The following is a 26,625-nucleotide window of genomic DNA, read 5'->3' on the forward strand; positions in this document are numbered from 1 at the left end:
AAAAACAATAATAAGTCTTACACATCCATTTAACAGATGTTTGTTACTTGGCTCCAAAGAATGACTTCGTACAACTTCTTCATAACCATGTTAAAATATATCATATACTCACAAGAAAGAGAAGAAAACTTAAATGAGGCCTAACATAGTAAATTGTTAATCTCAATATTAAATTTTCACCATTTTATCAAGAGAGAGACTCTTATCACCAACTACTGAAATATTCATTAAAGCTTGCTACGACGACAAGAAACTTCACTGAGATGCAAATCACATGGCTGTTGTCAGGAGCACCAACAAAAAACAACATGATAAGCAGTGGAGAACAAAGTCAAGTCAAGGAATAGGCCTATGAAGAATGTGAATTAGAATTACAATTCCTCTGTCACTAGAAATGGTGTCAAAGATAAGAGCACGGAGGATAGTTTTAAAAAGTAAAAAATGATGATTGCTTATTACAGATATCAGAATTAACTACAGACACAAATCAAAGACTACACCAGATCAGTTTACTTCCTACTGTTGACCTGGAACTCCAAATAGAGCAATGAAGCCAATTTTTTGGGAAAATTAATGAGGGCAAAGGACAAAGCCAGACTTGAGGAAACTTGGCAAAATGTGCTCTTAAACCCCTGGCTGTGAGATTATTTGGTGGCAGTTGCAGATACCCATTTCCATTTCCCACAATGCTCTAATCTAGTGGTTCTCAACCTGTGTTTTGATATTCTGACCTTCAACTCCCAGAACTCCTAACAGCTGGTAAACTGGCTGGGATTTGTGGGAATTGTAGGCCAAAACACCTGGGGACCCCCAAGTTGAGAACCACTGGTCTAATCCAAAGTGTGGTGGAAATTTAGAACTGACATTAATTGCTACTGTTCACAGGTAAGGCTGTAGCTGGTGTTCACTGTAGGCTTCAGAGCCAATCACCTTGTAGCAATAGACCTGGAGATACTGAGTGCTGATGCTGGAGATGCATTTACTTGTTTACTCTAACTTAGTATCTGGTTCTTTCCAGATAATAAGAAATAAAAAGAACTGCAAAGATCTAGAATTTCTAGTGCTGCTTCCTGGTTCAGAAAAAAGAACTATTTCAAATGCAGGTGTTCCAGTGTCCATCTATATTTCTTTGGCTAGTGAGACATTGCACAGCACAAAGATTACTACTATCTAAAGTCCTAGGACTGCACACAATCCTAACACCAGACCTTGGAGGGTTGTGTCCTGCTTTTTTAAAAAACTTAGGAAAATGTTCATGTATTTGTTGAACTTCCAATGGATGTGGAGGTTGATTTTGTTGTGTCCAGGAAAGGGCTTGCTTCAGCAAAGGGAGACATACACACCCCACTTTCAACCTAAAATAGTCTGGGATGTGTGGGGAACTATGGCAAAGGGACATTCTGAGCTTTTTTAAAAATCAGATAACTTGTGGGCTGATTGTGACCTACACTGTCCTCATCCCTAGCACAGAAGTTGGACTGGTCTTGCATCAATGTTCTTTCTCTCCCCTAAGCTGCAAAGCCATTGTGATAATTTTATAGTATTTTCATGGAAAGGTTATAAATCACCAGACCTCTGAATAATTCCATAATGAAAGGGAGGTGATAGGATTTAAAAGGCAAGAACAAAAATAAGTATAGCTGCCCTGAGTCCCCCTGCCCCACTCCTTGGGGTGGTGGTGGTGAAGGGCGGGGTACAAATATCTGAAATAAATAGATATATTCAAAAGACATATTGTTGATAAATTGTTTAACCACCAGCATTCAATCTATTTGTGGTCATCACTAGTCTTGTGCTTTTGTATAGAATTGCTATTCGTTTCGGTTTGTTTCATTCATATTGCCCTGTTTTCGAGCACTGCTTCCTAAAATGGGGCCTTTTTGAATGAACTGTTTCATTCTTTCGAAAAAATTTTTATTCCATTGGCCAACGTGGGATAACATCCCACACTCCTCTTCCCCTCAGTTTTAGGGCTAGAGGGTTTCACAATTTCACTGATCCTCAGGCTCTCTCCAGCATTTGAGTAGTTAGGATTGGTAAGATAAACCCGTCTCTGAATCTGTATAGGCAAATGAGTCTGTGGCTCATTAGTGCTGTTTTGCAGCCCTTGGCTCTTCTTCGGGCTCCATTATCATTTTAAATAGGTAGCAAGGCCCCCTTTACCTTCAGCACACAGGAACTTGGAAAGGGACTCTCTTTAAGAGTGTGTGTGTGATCTACAGGCCCAAGGCGCCCGTGGCTGCAAGGGATAGCAGCTGAGCACCGAGCACTGAGAAGAGCGCCTCTTACTAGACACTTGGCACTAGTCACAGGCACTTTGGGCCTGCAGGCCACACACACACACAGGGGGCGTAGAAAGCCTGCCCACTGCAGCCAAAGGGAAGAAAATAAGGTGACCAGTTACTATTCCCACTTTCCTTTCATTTCACTGATGTTTCTGGAACAGAAGGGGTGTACCATAATGTGCCATCTGAATGGATGATACAAAACGGAAAAACAAAATAAATGGGTGACACAAATACCGGACCCATGACTAGGAGGTAAAAAAGGTAAAGGTTTTCCCCTGACATTAAGTCCAGTCATGTCCAATTCTAGGGGTTGGTGCTCATCCCCATTTCTAATCTGAAGAGCCGGCGCTGTCCGTAGACACCTCCAAGGTCATGTGGCCGGAATGACTGCATGGAGCACTGTTACCTTCCCGCCAGAGCAGTACCTATTGAGCTACTCACATCTGCATGTTTTTGAACTGACTAGTAACTACCCCAAAAGCACCTAAACCAAAATCCCATAGTGAAGATAGATTAATTTCTCCTTCTGTTTAGAAGAATAGATCATATATGCTGAAATTAAAAGTTCCTAATTTAAAATATGCAAACCCAAAGAAAAATTATATGCTCTATACCACCAATTAAATCAGTTTAATCAGTTTTCAATAGCTACTTCCTTTCAGAGCACTAAACCATATTGAAAGAAAGACAAAGCAAATTCCTTTAATTCAAAAATTGTAAGCAATAACATCCTTGTATTTTAACTTGTGGCGCACATTACATTTACTTGGTCTATCTTTGCACATTTGCTTCAGAAAAATCCACACATTTAATACTTTTGTCAGTTCTTGAAAACTTGTGCACATCTTTCATTCTTTGGTATTTTACCCTGGGTGACTTACAATATGATCTGAATACGAATCGTACAATTCTGAAACCTAGTTGGAGACGAATTTAATCCAGGATTTATTGAAGGGCTTTCCCACTTGTTATTCCGGTTGACAAGATGCCGCTTCACCCTCCATTCCTCTGACAGAATTTGTTCTAGTTTAACAAATGACTGAAGGGAAACTTCATTGTGAAAAATAGAGCCCAAACAATCCAAATAAGAAAAAAGCAATGAAAAATACCCTATTGCTTTCTGTGATAAAGTGAATATCACTACTGAAAGAATGTAATCACTTGCTAGAAATACTAATAGGTATTGTGTGTTTTAATATTAGCCATAATATCATAATTATAAAGAAATGGAAAATAGAGAATCTACTGTTATGAATAAATTCTTATTAATCTAAGACTATGCAAACTTTAAAACTGCATTGTTCTTAAAAAGAAGTCAAATTGAGTTACAGTGTCATTCTCATCTATTGTAGGCGCCACAGTGGTGCAATGGGTTAAAACCTTGGGCAAGCTGAACTGCTGACCTGAAGATCAGGGGTTGGAATCCCTGAGACTGGGTGAGCTTCCATCTGTCAGCTCCAGCTTTTGATGTGAGAGAAGCCTCCCACAGGATGGTAACACATCTGGACGTCCCCTGAGCAACGTCCTTGCAGACAGCCAATTCTCTCACACCACAAACAACTTGCAGTTTCTTAAGTTGCTTCTGACACAATAAATAAATCTATTCTGGGCTGCCTTCTTCAAGACAGCAAGTCTATATCAAAAAATAATATGGATACACTCCCCAAATGATATATTTAAGAAAAATGTTACTGACCCATAAAAATCCCAAATCTATAAAGAGAAGCAAATAAAAACTGTCATGATATCAGTTTGAGCAGGAAAAATAAATCAGAAATAGCAGCCTAGAAGCAGTAGAAGTCCAGTGTTTTAAAACGTATCTCTTAAACTATCATATATTTCATTAGGAGAAAAGTGTGAGGTGTGCTTGACAATGCTGAAACTTTCACTGAATATGATCCTCAAAACAATCCTCTTCTGTATCCATAAATGTTTTTGCCCTCTGCAAATCCAATCCTCAAAAACTGTATCGTATGTAGACTCATGCCCCTCCAAACCTACGTTAATTTATCCTTCTCTATTTCTCATCCAGAGACATGGAGTCCAAGATGTTTAAGTACTAAACCACTTTGTTGAAGCTCTACACCAGAGTTCCTCAAACTTTTTAAACAGAGGGCCAGGTCGCAGTCCCTCAAACTCTTGGAGGGCCGGATTATAATTTTTTTTAAATGAATTAATTCCCATGCACACTGCACATAAATTATTTGTAGTGCAAAAAAACGCTTAAAAACAATAGAAGAATTAAAATGAAGAACAATTTTAACAAATATAAACTTATTAGTATTTAAATGGAAAGTGTGAGTCTGCTTTTGGCTGACGAGATAGGATTGTTGTTGTGTGCTTTCAAGTTGTTTCAGACTTAGGTTGACCCTGAGCGAGGGCCAGGTAAACGACCTAGGAGGGCCGTATTCGGCCCCCGGGCCTTAGTTTGAGGACGCCTGCTCTACACTTTCTGGAGGAAAAATAATCATGTCACAGAAGCATCAAAACACAAAACAAAACCACACTCTCAGAGGCTGAGAAAGGTTTTATAAAATCTCAGTTTGAGGCTTACCAATTTCAACAAATTGGAGCTAATTGGTCATTTCAGCAAATACAAACAGATGCCAACTTTATCAAAGTAGTTTGAATGTCAATCACATTTTTAAAGAAATCAGACAAAATGGCGTTTTATTAAATCTAACGGTAATAATTGCTGGTTAACAACGGTATGTCTTAAGAAAATAAGCATAAAACATAGAGCCCTGTCAAAAGATATAGATCTGATAAATCTACTGAATAAAACATATCTGAAATTCATTTGCATGCCACACACTTCTCAGTCATTTATGCTTGGCAATGACTCCACAAATGATTCAAGGCTGGGGAAAACATATGTGGACTCTGAAGAGCAGGCTTGATTTTCTTTTTCAACCACTATAGTTTGTTTTTTTCTTAATTGACAAAGAGAGGCAACAGACACTCTGAAGGTTGTAGACCGAAACGACTTCTGCCATATGTGGCTAGGAAATTGGAGCTGCCTCCTGAAAAGCTTGTTGGCAAGCCAGAAGACAAGAAATGCTGCTACAAAAAAGAAAACAGAGGGAGGAAGTTATGACAAACGTAATTAATCTTGAAGTTTGCATCAGACGCTGGGGAAACGCGACCTCTCCTGTTCTGCTATCCCTACAATGCCTCGTTGCCTTTAGCCCCATCTGACATTTATCCCTTATTAGTCAGGTGGATTTCGACATGAGAAAAAACAACATGAGAAACAAACATCAATTGAATTCCCACTATAACTTTCTCTGCCCAAGTCAGAGCTGATGGAAAAAAGAGAAATAGTACACATACCTATGTAAGGGGAAAAGAGAAATACCTACGTAAGACTTTTTTCTGATTTTTTTTCTTTAATTCCTTAGTTGAAGGTTTAAAAGGTATTAGCATATTATTGAGGTATTTTTTATCATTTTTGCACTATCCTATGTCGTTCTGCCAGGAGGTTTCAAAGAATCCAAAATCGATTTCCATGCGCTTTTTGTGTCCTTCCCCATATATAGAGAGAGAGAGATAGGGAAGGACACAAAGGTGCTCTAATATGAGACATGACATTGGGGCGGCATTGGCGCAATGGCTAAACCCTTGTGCTGCTGAACTGCTGACCTGAAGGTCAGCAATTCAAATCTGTGGGACAGGGTGAGCTCCCACTGTTAGCACTAGTTCCTGCCAACCTAGCAGTTCGAAAACATGCAAATAGGTATCGCTTTGGCGGGAAAAGGCAAAAGACGCTCCAAGCAGTCTTGCCAGCCACATGACCAGGAGGTAAGAATGCAGGCTCCTCAACTTGACAATGGAGAAGAATACCCCCACCTCCATCACAAGCACGGTTGGTGGGGATGAGGGAGTGGGCCTTCTCGGTAGTGGCCCCCCAGCTCTGGAACTCTCTCCCCAGGGAGATTAGATTAGCACTCACTCTGTCCACCTTCCGTAAAGACTTGAAAACTTGGATGTTTCAATGTGCCTTTGATTAATCTGTTCATCTACTGACTAGGCTCTCCTAGCCTTAACTTATTGTCTTGCTCTGTAGCACTTTATTACCAGCCCCTCCTGTACAGCTGTATTGCACTAACCCTTGCCCCATCCTCCTAGATCTGAACATGCCCACTGTTCTCAGCTTCTGCTTGGTGCTTATTGATGTTATTCTGTTTTTATGATGTCTGTTGCTCTGGCTTATTGTTTTAATTATTGAAATGTATTTTAATTGTGTTCTTACTTCTGATTTTGCTGGGCTTGGTCCCCATGTAAGCTGCCCCAAGTCCCTTTGGGGAGATGGGTGTGGGGTATAAGAATGAAGTTGTTGTTGTTGTTGTTTATTAAAGTATGAGTGAGGACATGTAACCATTAATAACAATGGAAGCATTTATCTCTTAATAATGAACTTCTAAACTAAAAAAAATGTTTTATTGATTATGTTACTTTTATTGATTAAGTTGTATCAATTAGGATACATCATCTAAACAAAAGTGTTTTCACCTAGATTTATATGCTATAAAAGTTCATAATTTCTTAATTTATACACAACAATAATTTATTGTGTTGATCCACTATACTTATTTAGTACAGTGGGTAAACATATACATATACATTATAATGGGTCAACACCAGAAAGCAACTCATATTATTTATGGTGGGAATGTCCCCAGCGGAAGAATTTTTGAAACAAGATGTTTAAGGAAATTGGTAACATTATAGGATTAAACACTGCCCCAGATGCTAGGTTAGCATTACTACTGTTTGCATTTAGAAATGGAAAAGAAATAATCTGTAATTATTTTTACTTACAGTGGGGAGGACTGTTGGAAACTAGAAAAATTGGGTTTATATATCTGTGGAATATCCAGGGAGGGGGAGAGAAAGAACTCTTGTCTGTTGGAGTAGGTGTGAATGTTTCAACTGGACACCTTGATTAGCATTTGATGACCTGACAGTTTTTAGGTGTGACCTGTTAGTATCTGGGGGAATCCTTTGTTGAGATGTGATTAGCTGTCTCTGGTTCCACCCATGCTATTTTGGGCGATTTGGTGCCCAAAAATGCCAAATTATCCAGAGGTCATTTTGCAAAACAGAATGGTACACATCCCTACAGATAACTAGTTTTGCCCCTTACTGCCCTGCTACAGTTTTCTATTATAAGAACATTTTTTGCAAACAATGTGGCTATGTGCATGTTTCATTTAGCAAAATTAGGTAAAGAATATAGTCCTTCAAGAAGTGTATTTCAGCAAAAAGATAAAGGGTAAAATGCATTTTTATTTAAAGGAGACTATGTAATAGCACACATTTTACACAGATTATGCTGTTGAATGAAATAGTGTAACACCTGCAGGGAACTAAAATGTTTCCCCATACACTGCACTACTGACCTGCAAGTTCCCCTGGAAACAGTGCAATCCGAGAATACATTACGCATTTCCTAGTTGTTGTCCCTGTGTAGCACTTAGATCAAGAGTTTACAGTTAAGTCAGAAGCCCTGCAGTGCTTGAGATTACACGCATTTATCTGCATATTTTAAAACAAAGCTTTGCTTAATAAGCAAAGCATGAATATGTCATGAAACAGCATGGTATGAGCCAAATTGTATGTGTCACTGAGTTCTGGGAGTAATTAGAACAATTTGAGCACTGTGTTTTATTTGTGTGCTACAAGATCAACAGGTGATTCATGCAAGAAAATAAAAAGATGTTAAAGTAAATGATACTTAATATTTTATATACATTGAACTGATAGTGTTTAGGGGAAACTGGCAGATGTGCCTAATTGATCAGTGCAAAGCTAAAATCTAGTATAAGTTCAAATCCTTTCAGTCTCCACAAATGCACAATTTTTTGCACACACATGCTTCACTATCGAGTAATGTTACTATGACAACGAAGGATAGTAAACTGGCGTTAGATGAGCTGAAATACATGGTAATCCATTGAATAAAAATGAAATACATGGTAATCCACTGGGGGGGGGGGGGAAACTAAGCCCAGGGTTTCAGATTTAAATCCCATAAGAATCTACTGGGTATTGTTTTCTGTTTTGTTTCCCTCTTGCCTTAGATATCAGGTAGAAAACTAGAAAAACCATTTAGTAAGTCAGAGAATGGAAATAATATTTTCTTCATTTCATTGATGCACATGAGCCTTCACCAATGCACTCGTAAGTCAGCAAAATATGAAACTTAGTACTCTTCCCCACTGTATAGCAATAAGTTATCTTTCTTACTGTAAGGAACAGCTCTCTTTTATTTTCTAATGTTCTTGTAATATACTTAAATCCTCCTGCTGTCATATCAAAATTGTAAGTATTTTAACAATTCAAGCTTATGTGGCACTGTTCACTTCAGTAACTGGAAGGTGGATTTTATTAGGTTTCATTAGGTTTGCACAATTGGACAAAAAGCTTATGAAACCAGTCACTGGGAGAAGATGGGAATGTCCTCCCTTTGGATATTATGAAGTGGCACAAAGAAGTGGAACTACACAGAATTTCTGTTTCATATTGTCCCTGTATCTTTGTTGATAAGTGGTAGCTTACTTCCTTTATTATTTCAAGACATATCCATGGGGAAAGGAATAGAATATGAAAAAGGGGTGTTTCTAGTATCATCTTCACTCAATTCATTGGGAAGGAAATTACGGTGCTAAACGGCAAGTGAAATTTAGTTACACTGAAGCCAGAAGAAAGTATTTATTTTATGCTACACCTTTCTCCTGACATGGGAACCGTGGTGGGCTACAACAAAATAACACTAAGACCTGGTGATAATAAATCAATTGAACAAGATGTCATATTAAAATGTCATTAATTTTAATAAGCCAAAATATAACATGTAAGGAAAAATGACAAGACCAGCTTAAACCTATGCAAGTTTTAAAATGAAGATAGGTCCAGATACATTTAAAACATGCTGGCAGCTGTTATATATTTACTTAGAAACGTTCCAGCATACTCTGTAAATCTGTAGCTCTGTAACTTCCCTGTTCTACATGGAAATATTCTTCTTAAGCAGAGATAACTTTCTCTTGCATTTACACTCAGGATTACTTACAGGTTCAGTAAGACAATTGTCCATACATCAATGCTGTGGTTGTTCAGGATAGATGTTCATAGTTCTATATATTTCCTTCAGGAGAAGCAACGCAGTGTCTTCTGATTCCCTGGAGATATAAATGTGGAAGGTTTTACAAAGGAATTGCTTATTTTTGGTACTTAAAATTCAAGATTTTAAAATTCTGCACTGTAAAAATTCAGGAAAGACAAATATCTATCCATTCATTCATGTTGACTGAAACACTGATGTCTTGATGACTTTAAGTTAGTGGTTCCCAACCTGTGGTCCGTGGACCACAAGTGGCCAGCAAGAACTAAAATACTGGAAGAGGTGGAAGAATAATCTCAATCAAATGGAGAACTCTCATGTCTCTGTAACAGAATCCCTTACATAAAATTGCAAAAATAAAGTTTGCAGATTTGGATTTTTTTAAAAAACAACTAGATCACGGAAAGATAAAAGCTGAAAAGAGTGAAAGAAAACTGAGTAGTAGTCAGCAAAAACAGGGGAACAAGGGAACAAGCATTGCTCTGCTTGCAAACAGAGAGTAGTTTCAGGGTTATGTGGAAGGGACAGGGTTCCTGACAAGCTATTCATCTCTAGAAATTTCTGAGTGATGTTTTTGTACAAAAGCAAAACCCATTTGTGTGAGGCAGAGAGACCATGAAGAAGAAACAACAGTTTCTAGCCAAAAAGGTTGACATCAAGTATGAACATTCAGCATTCCAATTTCCTTGACATTTACTTTATAATCTTCTACCCAAACTTTAAGTTATGGTGCATCCTACTTCCTTCTCAAGGGTTCTTGCAGTTCATTCTTTAAGCCACCTTCCATTTTGGGACTCCACATCTTTTTAAACATTTCTATCCTGTGCAATCCAATCAGGTCTGTCTTTCTCATTCTTAACTTGATTTCACAGTTTCTCCTAAAACTCCTGTAGGTTTTAATCACAGTCAATTCAACACTTTCTGGTATGCTACCAGAACTGGAAATGCAGGCTGACATCTTCATTTCCTGTGTAGCTTGGACGTTACATTGTATTCTATAGCATCAAACCAGCATTATCAATTTATGTCTAATACTTCATTATCACAATTACAATAATAGGTTCAATCATATTCAGGGTATCAGTGTGTATAAGCGATTTTAAAAACCCAACCTTGTTTGTTTTCATGACCAATTTGATTATTAACTATATCATTAAAACCACAGCAAAGCAAAACTCTCTTGCACTATTTTATTGAAGACCTTACTTATTAAACCCCTGATACTGCATAGACTTCGTTAAAGAACTTTCATCACTTTCACTATTCTGTCTTCTGATTTTCAATACATGCAAGAATTAACAAAGCTGAATTAGTATTAAGAAATGAAAATCTATGCACTTTAACATGCAAGGAAAAATCCTCCATTCACCCCAGCCATGCAATAAATCCACACTGATCAGTGCAGCAATAGTCTCAATATTGCAAAATGTGGGATATATATTGTTTTAGAAGTTACTGCTTTTTAAAAAATTAAAGAGCCAATAATATCAAGCTATTCTGAAAAACACCCAATAACAAATTTTCAAACAATGTATGCAATGTTGGATTCCTCCTTATAAGTCTGGCTTTTGAACTCATCACCATTTATTGCTGTTACTTATCTAAAGTAACAGAAACAGAGATGCATTTTCTGGTGGCTGTAAAAAGACTGAGAAACCAACCCATTTTTGCTCAGAAACTTATAATACAGTATAATACATATGGAAATGAAAAAAGGGTGTGGAACATAAAAGTTACAAGGTGAACCTTGATGTGTATTTGGCCTATGCTTCCAAGTGCACAAGAATCCTGTATATGTTGTTTCTCAGTAGAAAAATGTGTTATTTTTCTACTATGTCAAGGAAAAGAGGTGGCTATCTTTAAAGTCATTCACACATATATGAAAGCACTTTCAAGAAGCATTCTGATTTTATAACTGGGTTGCTGTGAGTTTTCCCGGTTGTATGGCCATGTTTCAGAAGCATTCTCTCCTGACGTTTCACCCACATCTAGGACAGGCATCCTCAGAGACCGCATTTCACAGACGTCACAACCTCTGAGGATGCCTGCCATAGATTGTTAGCAGTCAGACTCTCCAGTCTCGGCACAGCAAGCGTGTGGTTTCAAAATAAACAAACTCAGGCAGCATTCTTCTTAAAGTTTCAAAGTAGCTTTACTTAAAGCGTCTATACACAAAGGACTACATCATGGAACTAAAGATGGCGACGAACAAAGCATAGCAAGAAGACACAGCAAACATAAGAACCACCCTTCTGTGTTATCTATGTTCTTGACTGGTACACTCCTTAATTTCTCTCAGGGCAAAGGAATTTCATGTTATCACAGTTTCACTGTCTGGCCTGTAACTTTGTAACAATAACATATGTGAGCTGAACAGTAAATGAACATGACTGAATCCATCTTTAAGAAGCAAAACTAATACATTGTAATACTAATGCAAACACATTGAAAAACACATACATATGAAATAACTATACCTATTCTGACATAGATGTGGGCAAAACATCAGGAGAAAATGCTTCTGGAACATGGCCATACAGCCCGGAAAACTCACAGCAACACAGTGATTCAAGCCATGGAAGCCTTTGACAACACAATCTCATAACTTCTTCTTTTTCCTCACTTTTCCCAATAAGTAATGTATTTTAAAAAGACAGACCAAATTTGAAATCACTTTATCTCTTAAAGCACAAACCATTCATGAATAAAACTCTCACCAGTTGAAAGGGGAGGGGGCATAGAGTTTAAAAGGATTACCTCTAAACGCCTTTCCCAGCACACAAACAGCCCCTAAACCTCAGTCATTTGCAAGATGACAATGTCATATATTGTCAAAATGGAGTTTATTGCATTAAACTTCATTTTAATATAGCTGAATCTTTTCAACGGCAGACTAGTTAGTAAAACTTGATAACCCATTAAACTGTTAGTAACTTTTTGTGTAATTGTAACATGTTGCCATAGTGAAACATACTGCTTTGAAATCGAAACTTCCTGTATTTTGGAAGAAACTTCAAGTATGCCACCTTATGGTGAAAAATATATAGCTATCTTGCAGCATAGATCAAGGAAAAAAAGAAAATTCAGAGAGTACAAGTTGGATAATTGTTATTGTGCCAACAATACAATACAGAATATACAAACCTAACTTTGAATTTAAAGCAACTATTTTGGTAGTCTCTTTCTAGTCTTTTTTATTAATTAACCAGAATTAACTATTAACTTTTTTTAACTAATTAACTATTTTTGACACTTCTTAGGAAAATACTCATTCAATCTACCCACATACAACTCACAAATAGATATATCCCATGCAACAACCCAAATGCATTTCTCCACAAGAAAGCTATTCACAGGAAAATACCATCTCAAAATACACATCAGACACAGCTCTCACACCCAAAAGACTTTCAGAAAATTATTAGCACAAACACAAACCAAACTCCAGGTGCTTATGTTATGTGCTCTACCAACAGCCTAACTTTGTGGGTTGCAAGAAGCAGATGGCAGCACTTGGCACCTTCAGTTTTGTACTTGGCACCTGTGTATCAAGAGAGGGTCCCTTAAACTCGTGCAAGCACTATTTAATTGCATCAATATCCATAGCACTGAACTGTCATGCACAGGATATATGAACTTTCAGCTATTTGCAACAAAACCCCAAATCAGACTAAGAAGTGATAGATTATCTTTCCAAGGCAAGAAAGAAAGAACGATAGAATCTCATTTTAATGGGCAAAACTAGAGTATTTATACAGAATCTGTTTTGTAATAATCTGTTTGTTGTTGTTGTTGTTGTTGTTTTGCAACATTCACACTTGCTTCAAGCAGGCAAGAGTTCTTTCTCCCACCCTGGAGATTCCACAGATATATAAACCTCACTTGCCTAGTTTCCAACAGACCTCACAACCTCTGAGGACGCCTGCCATAGATGGACACTAAAAGATTTGCGAAGAAAAAATTGTAGTAGAAAAAATTGTGAGAATGCCTGTCATAGATGTGGTGAAATGTCAGGAGAGAATGCTCCTGGAACATGACCATACAGCCCGGAAAACTCACAACTCAGAATCTGTTCCATAACATAGCCCAACCAAAAAGAAAAAAAAAACCTTCTTGGGTGTCTTGGTTTTCAGGCCTGTTCTTGGGGTTATTTGGGACACTGATTCAGAAATTTACATTGAATAGACCACACGAGCCCTAGTTTCATAGGAATGGTTATCATGGTTTTCTATGGGTGGTAGATTTGTGTGTGTGTCAGGAGCAACTTGAGAAACTGCAAGTCACTTCTGATGTGAAAGAAATGGCCGCCTGCAAGAACGTTTTTCTCATGTCCCTGCATGGGAAGATAGAGCCAACAGATGGGAGGTCACCCTGCTCCCTGGATTCGAACCACTGACCTTTCAGTCAGGGTTTACCCCACTGTGCCACTGGGGGCTCCATGGGTGAGATCATGACTGGTATATGACATATGTTCTGTATCTGAAAACCAAAATTGACAGGGGAAAAGTGGGGCCATTTTAGGAATCAGATCAAATATACCCAGAAACAGGATTAACATTTGAGGCACCAATATGTGTGTGTTGGCCAGTATTTATCAAACGAGACTTGGGTAGATAAGAAAATCATCATCATCTGTATTGTTCTGTAGAGATATGAAATTGCTAAAATCCTATTGGTGAACTATGCTTTTTGTTTCAGCCACACAGACATATGGAGTGATGGAAAAGACTTTGCACTCATTATCTGACCAAGTAGGATGCTGGCTTCAAGCAACCAATTTTTGAAATTTTGGGATTTATGGGAGTGGAACTCCCCAGTCTCTCCTGACAAGAGTGACTCATAAAACTGAATCAATTGTGCTTCCAAGACCTTCTCCACACACCCCCTCCCCAGGTTGGCATTGGGAAAAAAACAAGCTGCTTGACACCAGCAGCTTGTTTTTCCAAACAGCAGACTTGAAAATCTGCCTCTTTGCCTTCACAGTGCTGTGCCTGTGGCCTTTTATTTACAGGTGGTGTCGTTATATTGGCACAAATGCACAATGGGACTTTCACCTGTATTTGGTGTTGGCACCTTGCTTCTTATTGGAGAAGTGCATCTGATTTTATTTTACAAATGTAAGGCCAGCAAAGGAACAGGCTCTCTCTCTCACTCTCTCTCTCTCTCTATATATATATACACACACACATGTGAGGGCACAAAAGTTTGTAAATAAAAATAAAGAATCAAAATACTTACCAATAGCACAAATGACTCTGTAGAGCAAACAGGTATTCATTAAAACTTTCTATGGGCTTTTCTTGCAGAACATAATCAATACGACGGCCACCATTTAGCAAGCCGATTTTTATACTCAAGTCTTCATCTTTTGAAAGATCTGGACTCTCAACAATCTTTTCTACTATGGTTGAAAGAAAAAGAGTATGAGTTTAATCAGGTCTGGGTTCTACCTTTATACTCTATATATTAGAAGATGGCCCAAACTATTACAGATCTATATATCCCTTCTCTTGAAAGCACATAATAGTGAAACTGAAGTACCAGGAGCCATGGTATAGTTCAAAGTACAAAATGAATGCAATACGTTCATACTTTTAATACAGACAAAATACTAAAGAGAATAAGAGCCATGTGTCAACCAACCTTCTGTCTCATGTTTTTCTTCTTCTTCTTTAATCTGATTAGCCACCTTTTCCAATTCTGCTTGGAGCTGAATAGAGGAGGTATGAGCACGTGCAAAATCATTAAGGGTCTGCCAAGCACTTTTCAAAGAGCTGATAAATCCCTGTTTCAGGTCCGATCCCATGCGAGAAAGAGACTCTTTCAATTCTATAAAAAATAATAGTAATAATCCTCAAACAATGTAAGGACATAGTATTAGTCAAGAGACACCTGTTTGCTAAATTGTGAGGTTAACAGGCATTTTGGAAAGAATTGCCAAAAATGCTATGAAATTCATGTGTTTGCCATAAGTTAATGGGCACCTTGAATACACACACAGAGAGCAAATATCTATGTAAAAATAAGCAATCCTGCCACCTTCAGGAAAAAAACCCAGATTGCAGCACTTTTCCTTAAGTTCTAAAATCCATGTGAGACTGTTGATTCAGGAGAGAAGTTTTAAATACTTTCTCATGAAAATTATGAAAAATCTTGTATTGAAAGATGAGATGCCATTGTGATCTGCACCTCTACATATATTTAGCATAATTTAGTTATAGCAGCTGTGATGATCTATCAAATGCCCACACATACGTTTATCACAGGAACTCTCCTTTTAATAGTAATTATGAAGAATATTTTAATGCTAACAATAGTAAAGTTTACACTCACCATCAATAGCAAAAATACTCAGTACTTTAGATACCACCTACTAAATTTTTGTATCCTTCAGGGGGAAACCTTCTCTTAAACAAAACTTTTAGAAAGGTGTCCTTACAAGTAAAAGGTTCAGCTCAATATATCTACATTGGAGTAGAATACATTGATTCGGATCTCAGGCCACCGTCATACAGAATTATGGGCACACTTTGAAGCATACAAAGCACGCTCCCACCTCCCTTGCAGGCGCGATTAGTGGGGACGAGGGAGAGGGCCTTCTCGGTGGTGGCCCCTCGACTCTGGAATTCACTTCCCAGGGACATTAGACATGCCCCAATGTTGGCAGTCTTTAGGAGGAGCTTGAAAATGTGGTTGTTCCAGCGTGCCTTTCCAGAATAAGGAGAACTCTCAGCAATAGGCCCTCATAATGCACTTTAATACTGACTTAGGATGGATTGCATTCACTCGTTTCTCTCTGAAAAATCCTATCCCAGTTACATTTTACCTGTTCACGTCAGCATATTTTCAATTTTAATCTATTACATTTGGCCCGGCCATTTTTAATATGTCATTATTGATTGTTGTTTTTGTTATGTGATTTATATGATTTGTATTTTATTGATTGTTTATTAATGTTGTGTTATCGATGTTTGTTTGATGTACTTCGGGCTTGGCCTCATGTAAGCCGCACTAAGTCCCTTGGGGAGATGGTAGCGGGGTACAAATAAAGTTTATTATATTATTATTACATGACTAGTATGACTGCACAGCTCTGGCAGAACTATTTGCCATGTTGGTTTCATTAACTGTGTGAAGTGCCATGTACTTTTTATAGCACTATGTGAATAAATGATGACAACAACAAGTTTTGTCTTTGATAGTCAGGCAATGAATTCCGAACTGAACAGGTTTCATATAAACAAGTACATAGATTTCTATGGCATTTACCTGTACATTTTTGCTTTTTAGGGCATTTTTTTCTAGGCAAAACTGGACAAATTCTGAAAGTTGTAGATATAGGTCTATTTGGGGGCGGGGGGTATTTTGATAAATTTGCATGAACATGGCTCATAGGTAAATCTACAAAATCCAGACATTCCTCTAAGTAATTAACCAATACATTTTTGCAAAGATGCACAGGAACTACTAAGAAAATATAAGCTTCCCATGTTCCAATGATCTCAGCTCCATGGAGAGTGGGAAGATGTCCATGTCATCACAACAGCAATTCCCTACTGAGACTGCTGCTCCCCCACCACAATCATCTGTGTAAAGATCACTGAGAAGCTGGCAGAATAAAAGCCACATGCTAGCAATCCCTGTGGAGATTCTTGTTCTGGAACCGTTTCCCTGCAGCCAATATGACATCTAATCATGTGGACTGAATGGGAAGTTAAATCATACATACTGCATAATAGTTATGTTCTGCTCCAAGCATTTTCTTAGCTTCCTCTATCACTGAGCATCCTCCATCTGTTCTTAAAACTCTAAAGGCTACTTCTACAATTCTTAAGTATTGAGTAAAATATGTGTTTACCAAGGTGAAGTCTTTTTCTGCCTTTATGATGTGGAATGAGAACAGGTTTTATATCCAAGTCAGGAATAATCATTGGTTCTAGCCTGTAAGCCACAGGATCAAGCTGGAAACAAAAGAGGGGAGGGAATTGTAATTACAATTCTTAATGCCTAACATGGACAATATCTAAAGAAGTGCAGTGTTAGCATGACACACTCAAAGCAGCTTTGGAGGGATTTTTTTTACAAAGTCAGACCACCATGTTCCATACATTCTGTATCCATGGGTTCCAAAAAGCAAACCTTGATCTTGCCATTTTATATAGAGAAAACTGTTTTAGTATGCCTTTGTATATAATGGGAATTGAGAATCCATGGGAGGTCCTGGAGTTAAACCTCAGTGGATAGCAAGGGCCCACTATTTCAGTGGTTCTCAACGTGTGGGTCCCTAGTTGTCTTGGCCTATAACTCCCAGAAATCCCAGCCAGTTTACCAGCTGTTAGGATTTCTCAGAGTTGAAGACCAAACCATCTGAGGACTCACAGGTTGAGAACCAATGTACTATATGTTACCAAAAGTTACACAGCAAACAGGCCTTGGTATTGAATGTACTGTAAAATACTGTGATGTGGCCAGAGCTGGGGATAGCTAGGCTATAATTCAAAACCAAGCTTTCTACTGGGCATAGTCAAGATCTTCTAATAGCTCAAATTTACATATGTGATTTGCGTACAGCTATGCAATCTAGTGACTTCCAATAATTTCCATATTACAAACATTCTAATAAAGTTAATAACTTACTCAATTGTGCTATGGAATATTATAACTCAAGTTCAAATATGAGAAAAGCAGTGTGCAAACAGAGCATTGCACAAGTGCAAACAAGCACTGCCCATTCAAATTTAGAAAATTCCCTCTGAATTCAACTCGACATGAACTAAAGGGTAGAATTCCCTGTTTCAGAAAGTTCAATAGTCACAAGGTGTCTCATGGAATATTGGGAACAAGACATTTTTTTAAAAATGTACAATTGGTACATATTTTAGTTTCACAAGTACAAGCCTGAATCAAAACAGAAATACAAATAATGCTGTGTGAATATTATCAAAAGCCTAAATTCAGGGGAAAATTATTCCGACTTTCTTGCAATAATAAAAACTTATAGAAGTGATTCCAACAAACTACAGTGATGATACTTTCCAGTGGTTTGCATCACATAAAGCAAACTTCTCTTTTGTTGCACCCCTGGGGAAAATATCATAAATCAGTTTGGATCTAACAAATTATTTTCCTAAGCTTTTAAAAAGATACAATGAGAAATTAAATAAGGAGTTAATCTGCTGCCGTTCCTCTTCAGGAGATCTAAACCTTGTACTTTCTACTAACCGGGTGATAAATGTTGAAAAATCCTTTGCAGGTGGGAAATCTGTAATTTTCATCAATTTTTTCCACCCCTCTTACTGTGAGAAATATACCAATTGGGGAACCGAGGGCAAAGAAATTTTCTGGCTCAAAGTCAAGTGTAGTGTATACCACTGAGACCTAGAATAAAGAAACAGCCAAAAGATTAGTAATGGTTTCCTTATATATCAGCCAGTCCATTTTAATTCGATAGATATAATTTAGTTTAAATAATTAAAATGTAAATATATTTATTTCAACATTCTGTATCCCTGTGATCCCTATAGGGTCTTGATACTATCACCAAGGCAGGAAGCAGCCAATATACTTCCCAGGCAGGAAGCAGCCAAGCCTTAAAGCTGCAAAGCTTCACATTTCACATTCACACTTGTCTCAAACAGACAACAGTTCTTTCTCCCACCCTGGACATTCCACTGATATATAAACCCCACTTGCGTAGACTATCTATGAGGATGCCTGCCATAGATGTGGGTGAACCATCAGGAGGTAATGCTTCTGGAACATGGCCATACATCCTGGAAAATTTGTAGCAACGCGGTTTTATATCAAAGGTGGGAAACTGTGGCCCATGAAAAGGTTTTGGTTTGCAAATTCCATGATCCCTCACAATTAGCTATAACGGAAGTGGCAGATGAGAGAGCTACAAAGATACAGAGAGCAACAGTGTCCTTAACTCTAACCCAAATGGGGTTCCTTTAGCTCAGTGTTGGGGTTAGAAAATTTGGCAACAGTAAAAGATTTCTGAATGCCACCCCTTTGCACAAGTCTGTTAGCAACAACATCCAGTGTTTACAGTGGACTCTGCAGACAAGGCTTCAGCTGTACTCCACAAAAAGAAAAATCAGTCTGTTTAGCAAAACTTGTAAATGCTGATTTGTTATCAGTCAATGTTGATTTTTATACCTATATTATATACCTAACTATATACCCAGAGTCACATACAAATTTATTAAGGAGAAAGGGGTCATGGGTAGAAAAAGTTTAAAAAGTCCTGCACTATTCTCTGGGCCGATCCCATCCGTTATCCTGTGTGTTATCCTTCCTTCACGTCATCGGTGAACTGGTCATGCATATGTGCCAAAAAAAAGAAGCAGTTACATCAGTTAACAACAAACTGGACTGTTTCAGTTTGCATGAAATATTATATTATATTTTTTTCTATCCCTCATTTCTCCTGGATCATGATGCAAAGCGGTCCAGAACATGTAAAAAGGAAAAATTTAACATACAATAAAAACAGCAGCATTATTGACATAATCCTATCTATAAAAATCATAAAAACCCACATAAACGTGATTGACATCTAAACGTAGAAAGACAGTTAAGCAGTCAATAGATTAAAATAGATTAAAAACCCGATGAAGCCTACCTGACCAGTGCCTACTTCAAAATATTCATAATCTATATGTGCAGATGAAACTGAAGTTCCAACTGAAAGTCTCCTCTTGGATGGATCCTGAGGCATAACTGTGGCTGAAGAGGCAGCAAGTCTTGCTACCTTCTTTGCGGCTTGAGCAGCTTCTTCTTGATTCCGCATCAAAGCATCCATTGCTGCCTTCTTCTCCAGTGCTGCCTTTCTCTGCTCCTGTTGAATCAAAAGATTTAAGGGCTCAGGAATGAAACCAAATCTGTCATAATTTACCATAATAGAAGTATTTTCACCACAGAAGTAATAACTTACTGGAAGCTAAAATCTCTATAGTAGTTTACGAGAAAGTTGTTATTTTTTCCGGATTAGGGAAAATGTGTTGTAATATCTATTTTGCATTCCCCTCAGCTTCTTGGAATCAATGAAATCTTATTGCCAAAAACAGACTTATAGACATAGCTCTAGTTTGCAAAACAGTCTCTACCTGTTTGGCTGCTCTGTCTTTTACGAAGTTTGCTATTTTCTTTCGTGGCCCAAGAGGTATTCCCATTTCCTTCAGGTCATCAATCGTACACATCAGCTTTGAAAGACAAAAAAAAATACAAAATGAACTTTTTCTCTTTAAAGTGACAGATAAAAAAACCTCATTCCACATTTTAGTTAGAAAGAGATGGACCTACATACAATAAACATCTTATAAATCACAGCTATAATGTCAATTGTTGTAAAGGACAATATGAATCAGAGTACTCTAGTATACTACGTCTAAATCTTTGTAAAATTAATCACATCATATGAATCCCCTAGGGTTCAAGGGCCTCTACTGTTCATTGTACAGTTCTATAAAAAGATGAGCAGGAGCATAGAAATGTCTCAAGCTAAGACCACTTCAAAAGGGGAATGCTATACAAAATAATCCTTATCCTGAGATGAATCTCTCTATAGAACTACTGAAGAGTTATTGGAAGTGTGTAAGCAGAAAAGAAATCAGCAACTTGATAACCTAAACAAACGATACTGCATTTGTGCCAACCCCATCATAGATTTTTATCATTTCAGGTAGAAATATTTGTGGAAGAGCTCTAAGAACAAGGCTGTGTTGACCTATCTGTTTTGATGTGGTATGCCCTCTGCATATCATATCAAAATAAATCCCAGAAGTTTCACAATCAGACAAAGCTACTGGCAAAAAAAAAGGTTTATCAATGGGTGCAGCACATATTTCATGAAAAAGAAAGCCAAGGTGTGGCTGAATGCAGGGGGTTGTATAGGATGCACATGAAACATCACAGAGATTAAGATCCTCCAGGGAGGCCCTGCTTTCCGTCCCGCCATTGTCATAGGCATGATTGGTGGGGACGAGAGACAGGGCCTTCTCGGTAATTGCTCCCCTTCGGGGTGAGAAGGGCAGAATAGAAATGTTTTAAATAAATAAATAAAAATGTTTTCATGTATATAGAACAGTTACAGCAAAATCTTCCTGCTCCATCCCAAGCGATGAAACCAGGTGAAACCAGATTACTGGTTTCCAAATGAAAGCATATGGTCTCCCAAAATACTGCTCCAGGATAAACAGTGCAGTAGAATAGTGTTGACTATTCTAAATGCAAAATAATTCTTGTCCATTTCGGTCTGTGCCAGTGCATTCTGTGATCAGTCCATATAATCATGTAATTTCTTCTCTGCTCCATCACAAAACCTCTCATTTATTCTTTGAACGAAAAAAAAAGGAGGGAAACACATATATGCATACTCACGCTTGGGTGTATAGGTTCTGAAAGTCATTTCAATCCAGTCAAAATGTATTATGCTACTAGTTGCCTGATTTTTTTAAAACCCATACCATCCCAACTTTATATGCCAAAATGAAATCCACACAAAGCATTAGCATGTTGTGTCTCAATGCTAATCTAAATGGTTGACTATACCAGAGATTCTGCATCAATCTTCTCATTTTCAAATGTACTGATGTACTCTGATAAACTAAGCATTTCCAGAGTTTTTTGCAAGGTTGGAATGTCTTCTTCCACATCATGATCACCATGGTCATCATTTGAAAGTAACGGCACAGAACCAGCAGAATTAGAATCCACTGTCATCTTCAAAGAAAGGAAAAATATTTTGTCAAAGGCTTTCGTGGCCGGAATGACTCGTTTGCTGTAAGTTTTCCAGGCTGTATGGCCATGTTCCAGAAGCATTCTCTCCTGACGTTTTGCCCACATCTATGGCAGGCATCCTCAGAAGTTGTGAGGTCTGTTGGAAACTAGGTTTTGAAGCCACAAGGCCATTAAATGCCTAAGCAAGGTGGCCAATTGTGACATTCCCACTTGCCTTAAGCAGACAAGAGTTCTTTCTCCCACCTTGGACGTTCCACAGATATATAAACCTCACTTGCCTAGTTGCCAAAAGACCTCACAACCTCTGAGGATGCCTGCAATAGATGTGAAACATCAGGAGAGAATGCTTTTGGAACATGGCCATACAGCCCGGAAAACTCACAACAACCCAAAGGAAAAATACATTAGCATATAAAGTACTTTCTAACACTATACAAAAATGCATTCAAATAATTTTACTAAACAACCAGCTACCTACTAAGGCTATGCAAAAAACCTGTTTGTGGGTAGTAAATTAAATTGATATTTATTATTATAGAGGAGCCATGGGCACATAGCCAGAAGAGCTAACCCTCAGGTGGTACTCTCCCCTCTGTCTCCTCCCACAGGATGACAAGAGATGCCAGGGGACAAGGCATGTCTACCCCAGAGAGGCGACAGTGGACCCACATGCTGCCAACCCTCTTGCTTTTGGCCTCCAGAAGGAGGCTCCAGTGCAGGAGAATGTGGAGGAGGAGGGGGCAATGGTAAGAAATGGGGCCCGCCAAGAACCTTGCTGGTGCTAAAGACCTGCAAGGCCACCATGGCCACCTGAAGGAGGTTTTGGGCAGCAGCGAGGCGCTTGGCGGGTCCCGGTTTCTCCTCTCCTCTGCTGCCTCCTTCTCCGGTGGGGCTTCCTTCTGTCTGGCCCAAGACCAGGAGCAAGAAAAGCAGGAGAGCAAGCAGTGTGTGGGGCTGCCGCCACCAGTTCCAGAATGGACATATCATGTCCCCGGCATCTCTCAGCCTCCAGCAGGGAAAGTGCTGCCTGAGGATTAATTCCTCTAACTGCATGCCCACTGCACCTCTCTTCTCTAGAATCATAAATATAGATTTAACTAATCACACTTATGAACTGCAAATGATTTTTTTTTTTTTTTTGCACAACTCTACTACTTACCATTTGGGGCGCAGCTCAACATTCAAATGCAATAGAATGAAAGTAAATTTTAGTACTAATATCAATCCAACATGCCAAAAAGAGATGCCACGGGTCAGTTATACAGCATATCTTATCATCTATGGAGGATTGCAGGTGAAGGCCCTTTTAGTGAAGAGATAATATTACAGGAAATTCTACAGTAAAACCAAACATGTTAGATGGAGGCTGTGGTCACTTCTCATTATCCGCAAATGTAAATTCTAATTTTGGGACAGAGCCCTGCTAAAATGAGGTGGAGCAGGATAAAAATGGAAGATACATGAAAAGGAACTTCCAACTATCTGCTATACTTATATAAATGCAGTTTCTTACTGTGTGAGAAAATGTTATCCCACAATTGGCATAGCAGGGCACCTTTGATTAATTCAAGTGAATGGATGAGGGGCTGACGGAGTGATTTGTGTACTCCATTCTTAAAACGGAATAAAGCAATCTTTCAAAAATAAAGACTGTGTAAATTTAGCTCAGATGAATATTTTCAGTATCTGAAGGAAGTTCAAAAGCTTTGAATAATAATTACAATTACAATAGTTTCACAGCAAATTGCTTATTTAAGAAAGATACCTGCTGTTCAGCCACATCCTTCACAATACCATTGGGAGCAACAGGAGCCACAGAATTAACTGTAGAAGTCCAATCTTTTTGGTTAGACAGCATGTCAAATAAAATCAAGGAACCTGGAGAGACAAAACAAGTTGTTACAGATGTTCTTCTGGTTGCCCAAGTTAAGCAGTGTTTTATATGCTGCCTTTAGGTATGCCTAGCAAAAGAGAAATATCCAGAGACATTTCTGTAAACAAATCATGGTGGAGCAACAGCATACCAAATAAATCAGAAGGCTTACATTTCTGTTTCAAGAGCTTACCACTTTTTTCTTACTTGAAAATGATAGCATTACCTAAACTATGTCCAGCAACAGAAACTGCTCCTTTAAAGTCAGGGTTTCTGCTCATGAAAAGTGCATACAGGCGGTTCATTTCCAATCCTACTTTGTCCACAATTGTTTGACAGTAGGTGGGGCTATTGTAAAACAGAATATCAAGTAGAGTCTCATTGGTGAAGTGACGCAATCGTCCAATAGTTGGCAATGTTATTTTCTTTATATTCCTGGAAAAAAATGCAATTGGAGTTGATAATTTTAATACTCCCTGTTAACAACAACAACAATAATAAATCTTTATATCCTGTTTTTCTCCCTAAGCGGAACCCAAAGAGGCTAACAACATTATATAAAAGAGCATACAAAACAATATGCATATGTAAAACAATAACCTATAAAAACAAATTTACAATAATAAATAAACGTATTAAAAACATTTGTCTAATACAATTATTGCAGGCAACTCAACGAGGCAGATGGTAAACATTAGCATGACTCAATAAAAGTTAGCCCTCCTGTCATTACAGCTAAGTGTCTTCATCAAAACCTTGCGCGAACAGGAAGGAATATAAATGTTTTAAATAAATAAAATCATGTAAACAACAATACAAATGCATCAATAATCAGTATAAAACATCATAAAATAACAATTTAAAACAACAATAATATACATTCACATTCTTGTGACATCATATCAGATCATATTGCACTTTGTTCCAGTCCATAAACAATATGGTGTTTCTTATCACTCTAGCTTAGTTTTCTTCGCTAAAGGCCTGTCTAAACATAGAAAGTTTTTAATTCCAAAATAAGAGACCTACCTATCCACACCTGTTGCATCTCCATGCAAAGAACTATGCCAATGGACTGGCAAAAACTCAATCCTGTTCACTTTATGCTCTTCTAACGACTTCCTGAAATGTGTTTGCAACAATTTCAAGGAAACTGTCCGAAAATCATCAACTTTAGAATGGGAGAGAAATAGGAAAGAATGGCATTAACTGAACACATTTGGACCTACTGAGTTTAATCAAGTATACTTTCCAAAATAATTTCACTTTCATTGCATATCAATTTCTAAAAGTATAACAGCATAAAAAAGGAAGCTTCAAGTCAGAAGGTCATAAATCTTCTTCAGATTATGTATTCTTTTGAGAATCTGCCAAATACTATGAATCCCATTCCAAGAAAAATACACTTGAACGTGATTTTCAAAATAACAAGGAAATGGGAAGTCAAAAAAACACCCTCTCTCCACTTTATATTTTCAAGCATTATTAATAACCTAGGTTAATAATGCATTTAAAAGTTATTATTGAGAAAGCTGAAATTCTGCATTTAATATATTGCATTTTTGTTTTGAAACTTACTGAAAGTTTTATTTTAAATAAACAAATCACTACATAATAGAAAGCTAGAAAATGATTCACAAGTAATTCACTTTTACATTACATGTGTTCATTCTTCCTGACTACTGTAACAGCCATTGCTTCTCTGTATAATGTAGCTTCAAGAGTAGTTTCTGAGTCCTCTCTCAGTTTATCAATTTACAGGTATAAGACTCATTCCCTTGTGAAAACATTCCTTCCTTTCTCCATTCACTGACATTCATTGTAAAAAGTTGTCTTTTTGTTATACTTCTCTATGTGCCTCCATGTGACATCGAATACACAAGCTTGCCTATAGGTCTATGGGTACATAACAATATACCACTACAGACCAGAATTATCAACAGTAATGTAACTGATCAGCTGTATATCAAGGTTTGGGAGGAATAAAACAGGATGCAAGCAATAGTATCAATCTAATAAATGATTAATTAAATTATCAATAACTCCATCTCCTCCTCCAACACTCCAGGTTCAAAAACTTACCACATTCGACTATGCTTCTGAATCGGAGATCACAAACAGGACCAATTCCATGAACCATAAATACCAAATGGTCAACTTGAGATACTTCACCTATAACAATAACAAATGTTGGTGGACTCTCGGGCAGTCATTACATTAGGCCTGCACAACCTGCAGCCTTCCAACTGTTTTGGCCTCCAAAATTAAAATCATGGTTTTGGGACCAGGCCTTCGGGCAGGAGAAGTAAATGTATGCAGCAGTTCGGAAAGACAATGACTGGAACGGTGATTTGACGGACAAGACTGTCTTATTGTTTTAATTATTGTTTTATTGCTCATGGATGTATTTTTTTAATTTGATTTATGTCTAATTGTAGTGTACAATTCTAATTGTTTGTACTGGCATTGAATTTTTACCATTACTTATGTGTAAACCACTTTGACTCCCCTTGGGGTGAGAAAAGCGGTATACAAATACTGTAAATAAATAAAATAAATAAACTCCCAGAATTCCTGTCCACTGGACAAGCTGG

The 26,625-nt window shown here is 37.8% G+C and overlaps 1 protein-coding gene across 3 annotated transcripts in view; it reads right to left on the minus strand.

The window, feature by feature from the left end:
• Positions 1-2,964: 2,964 nt before the first annotated feature.
• The window catches only part of SEC23IP (SEC23 interacting protein), a 38,696-nt gene continuing 15,035 nt past the window's right edge, over positions 2,965-26,625 (minus strand). Inside the window, exons 7-19 of one of the 3 annotated variants that reach the window (XM_060768538.2) lie at positions 26,114-26,203; positions 25,061-25,202; positions 24,258-24,466; positions 23,924-24,036; positions 21,970-22,140; positions 20,526-20,621; positions 20,042-20,257; positions 18,637-18,792; positions 17,273-17,375; positions 15,058-15,243; positions 14,653-14,812; positions 9,364-9,472; positions 2,965-5,351 (exon numbers count right to left, since the gene is read on the minus strand). In XM_060768538.2, the coding sequence (XP_060624521.2) occupies positions 9,391-9,472; positions 14,653-14,812; positions 15,058-15,243; positions 17,273-17,375; positions 18,637-18,792; positions 20,042-20,257; positions 20,526-20,621; positions 21,970-22,140; positions 23,924-24,036; positions 24,258-24,466; positions 25,061-25,202; positions 26,114-26,203 (1,724 nt within the window). In that variant the 3' untranslated portion in view covers positions 2,965-5,351; positions 9,364-9,390. Of the gene's footprint in view, positions 5,352-9,363; positions 9,473-14,652; positions 14,816-15,057; positions 15,244-17,272; positions 17,376-18,636; positions 18,793-20,041; positions 20,258-20,525; positions 20,622-21,969; positions 22,141-23,923; positions 24,037-24,257; positions 24,467-25,060; positions 25,203-26,113; positions 26,204-26,625 lie in introns of all 3 variants that reach the window. The other 2 variants (XM_060768537.2, XM_060768536.2) reach the window with 2 other exon arrangements.

This window comes from Anolis sagrei, chromosome 3 (genome assembly GCF_037176765.1).
Source record: "Anolis sagrei isolate rAnoSag1 chromosome 3, rAnoSag1.mat, whole genome shotgun sequence".
In the NCBI taxonomy this organism is placed as follows: domain Eukaryota; kingdom Metazoa; phylum Chordata; class Lepidosauria; order Squamata; family Dactyloidae; genus Anolis; species Anolis sagrei.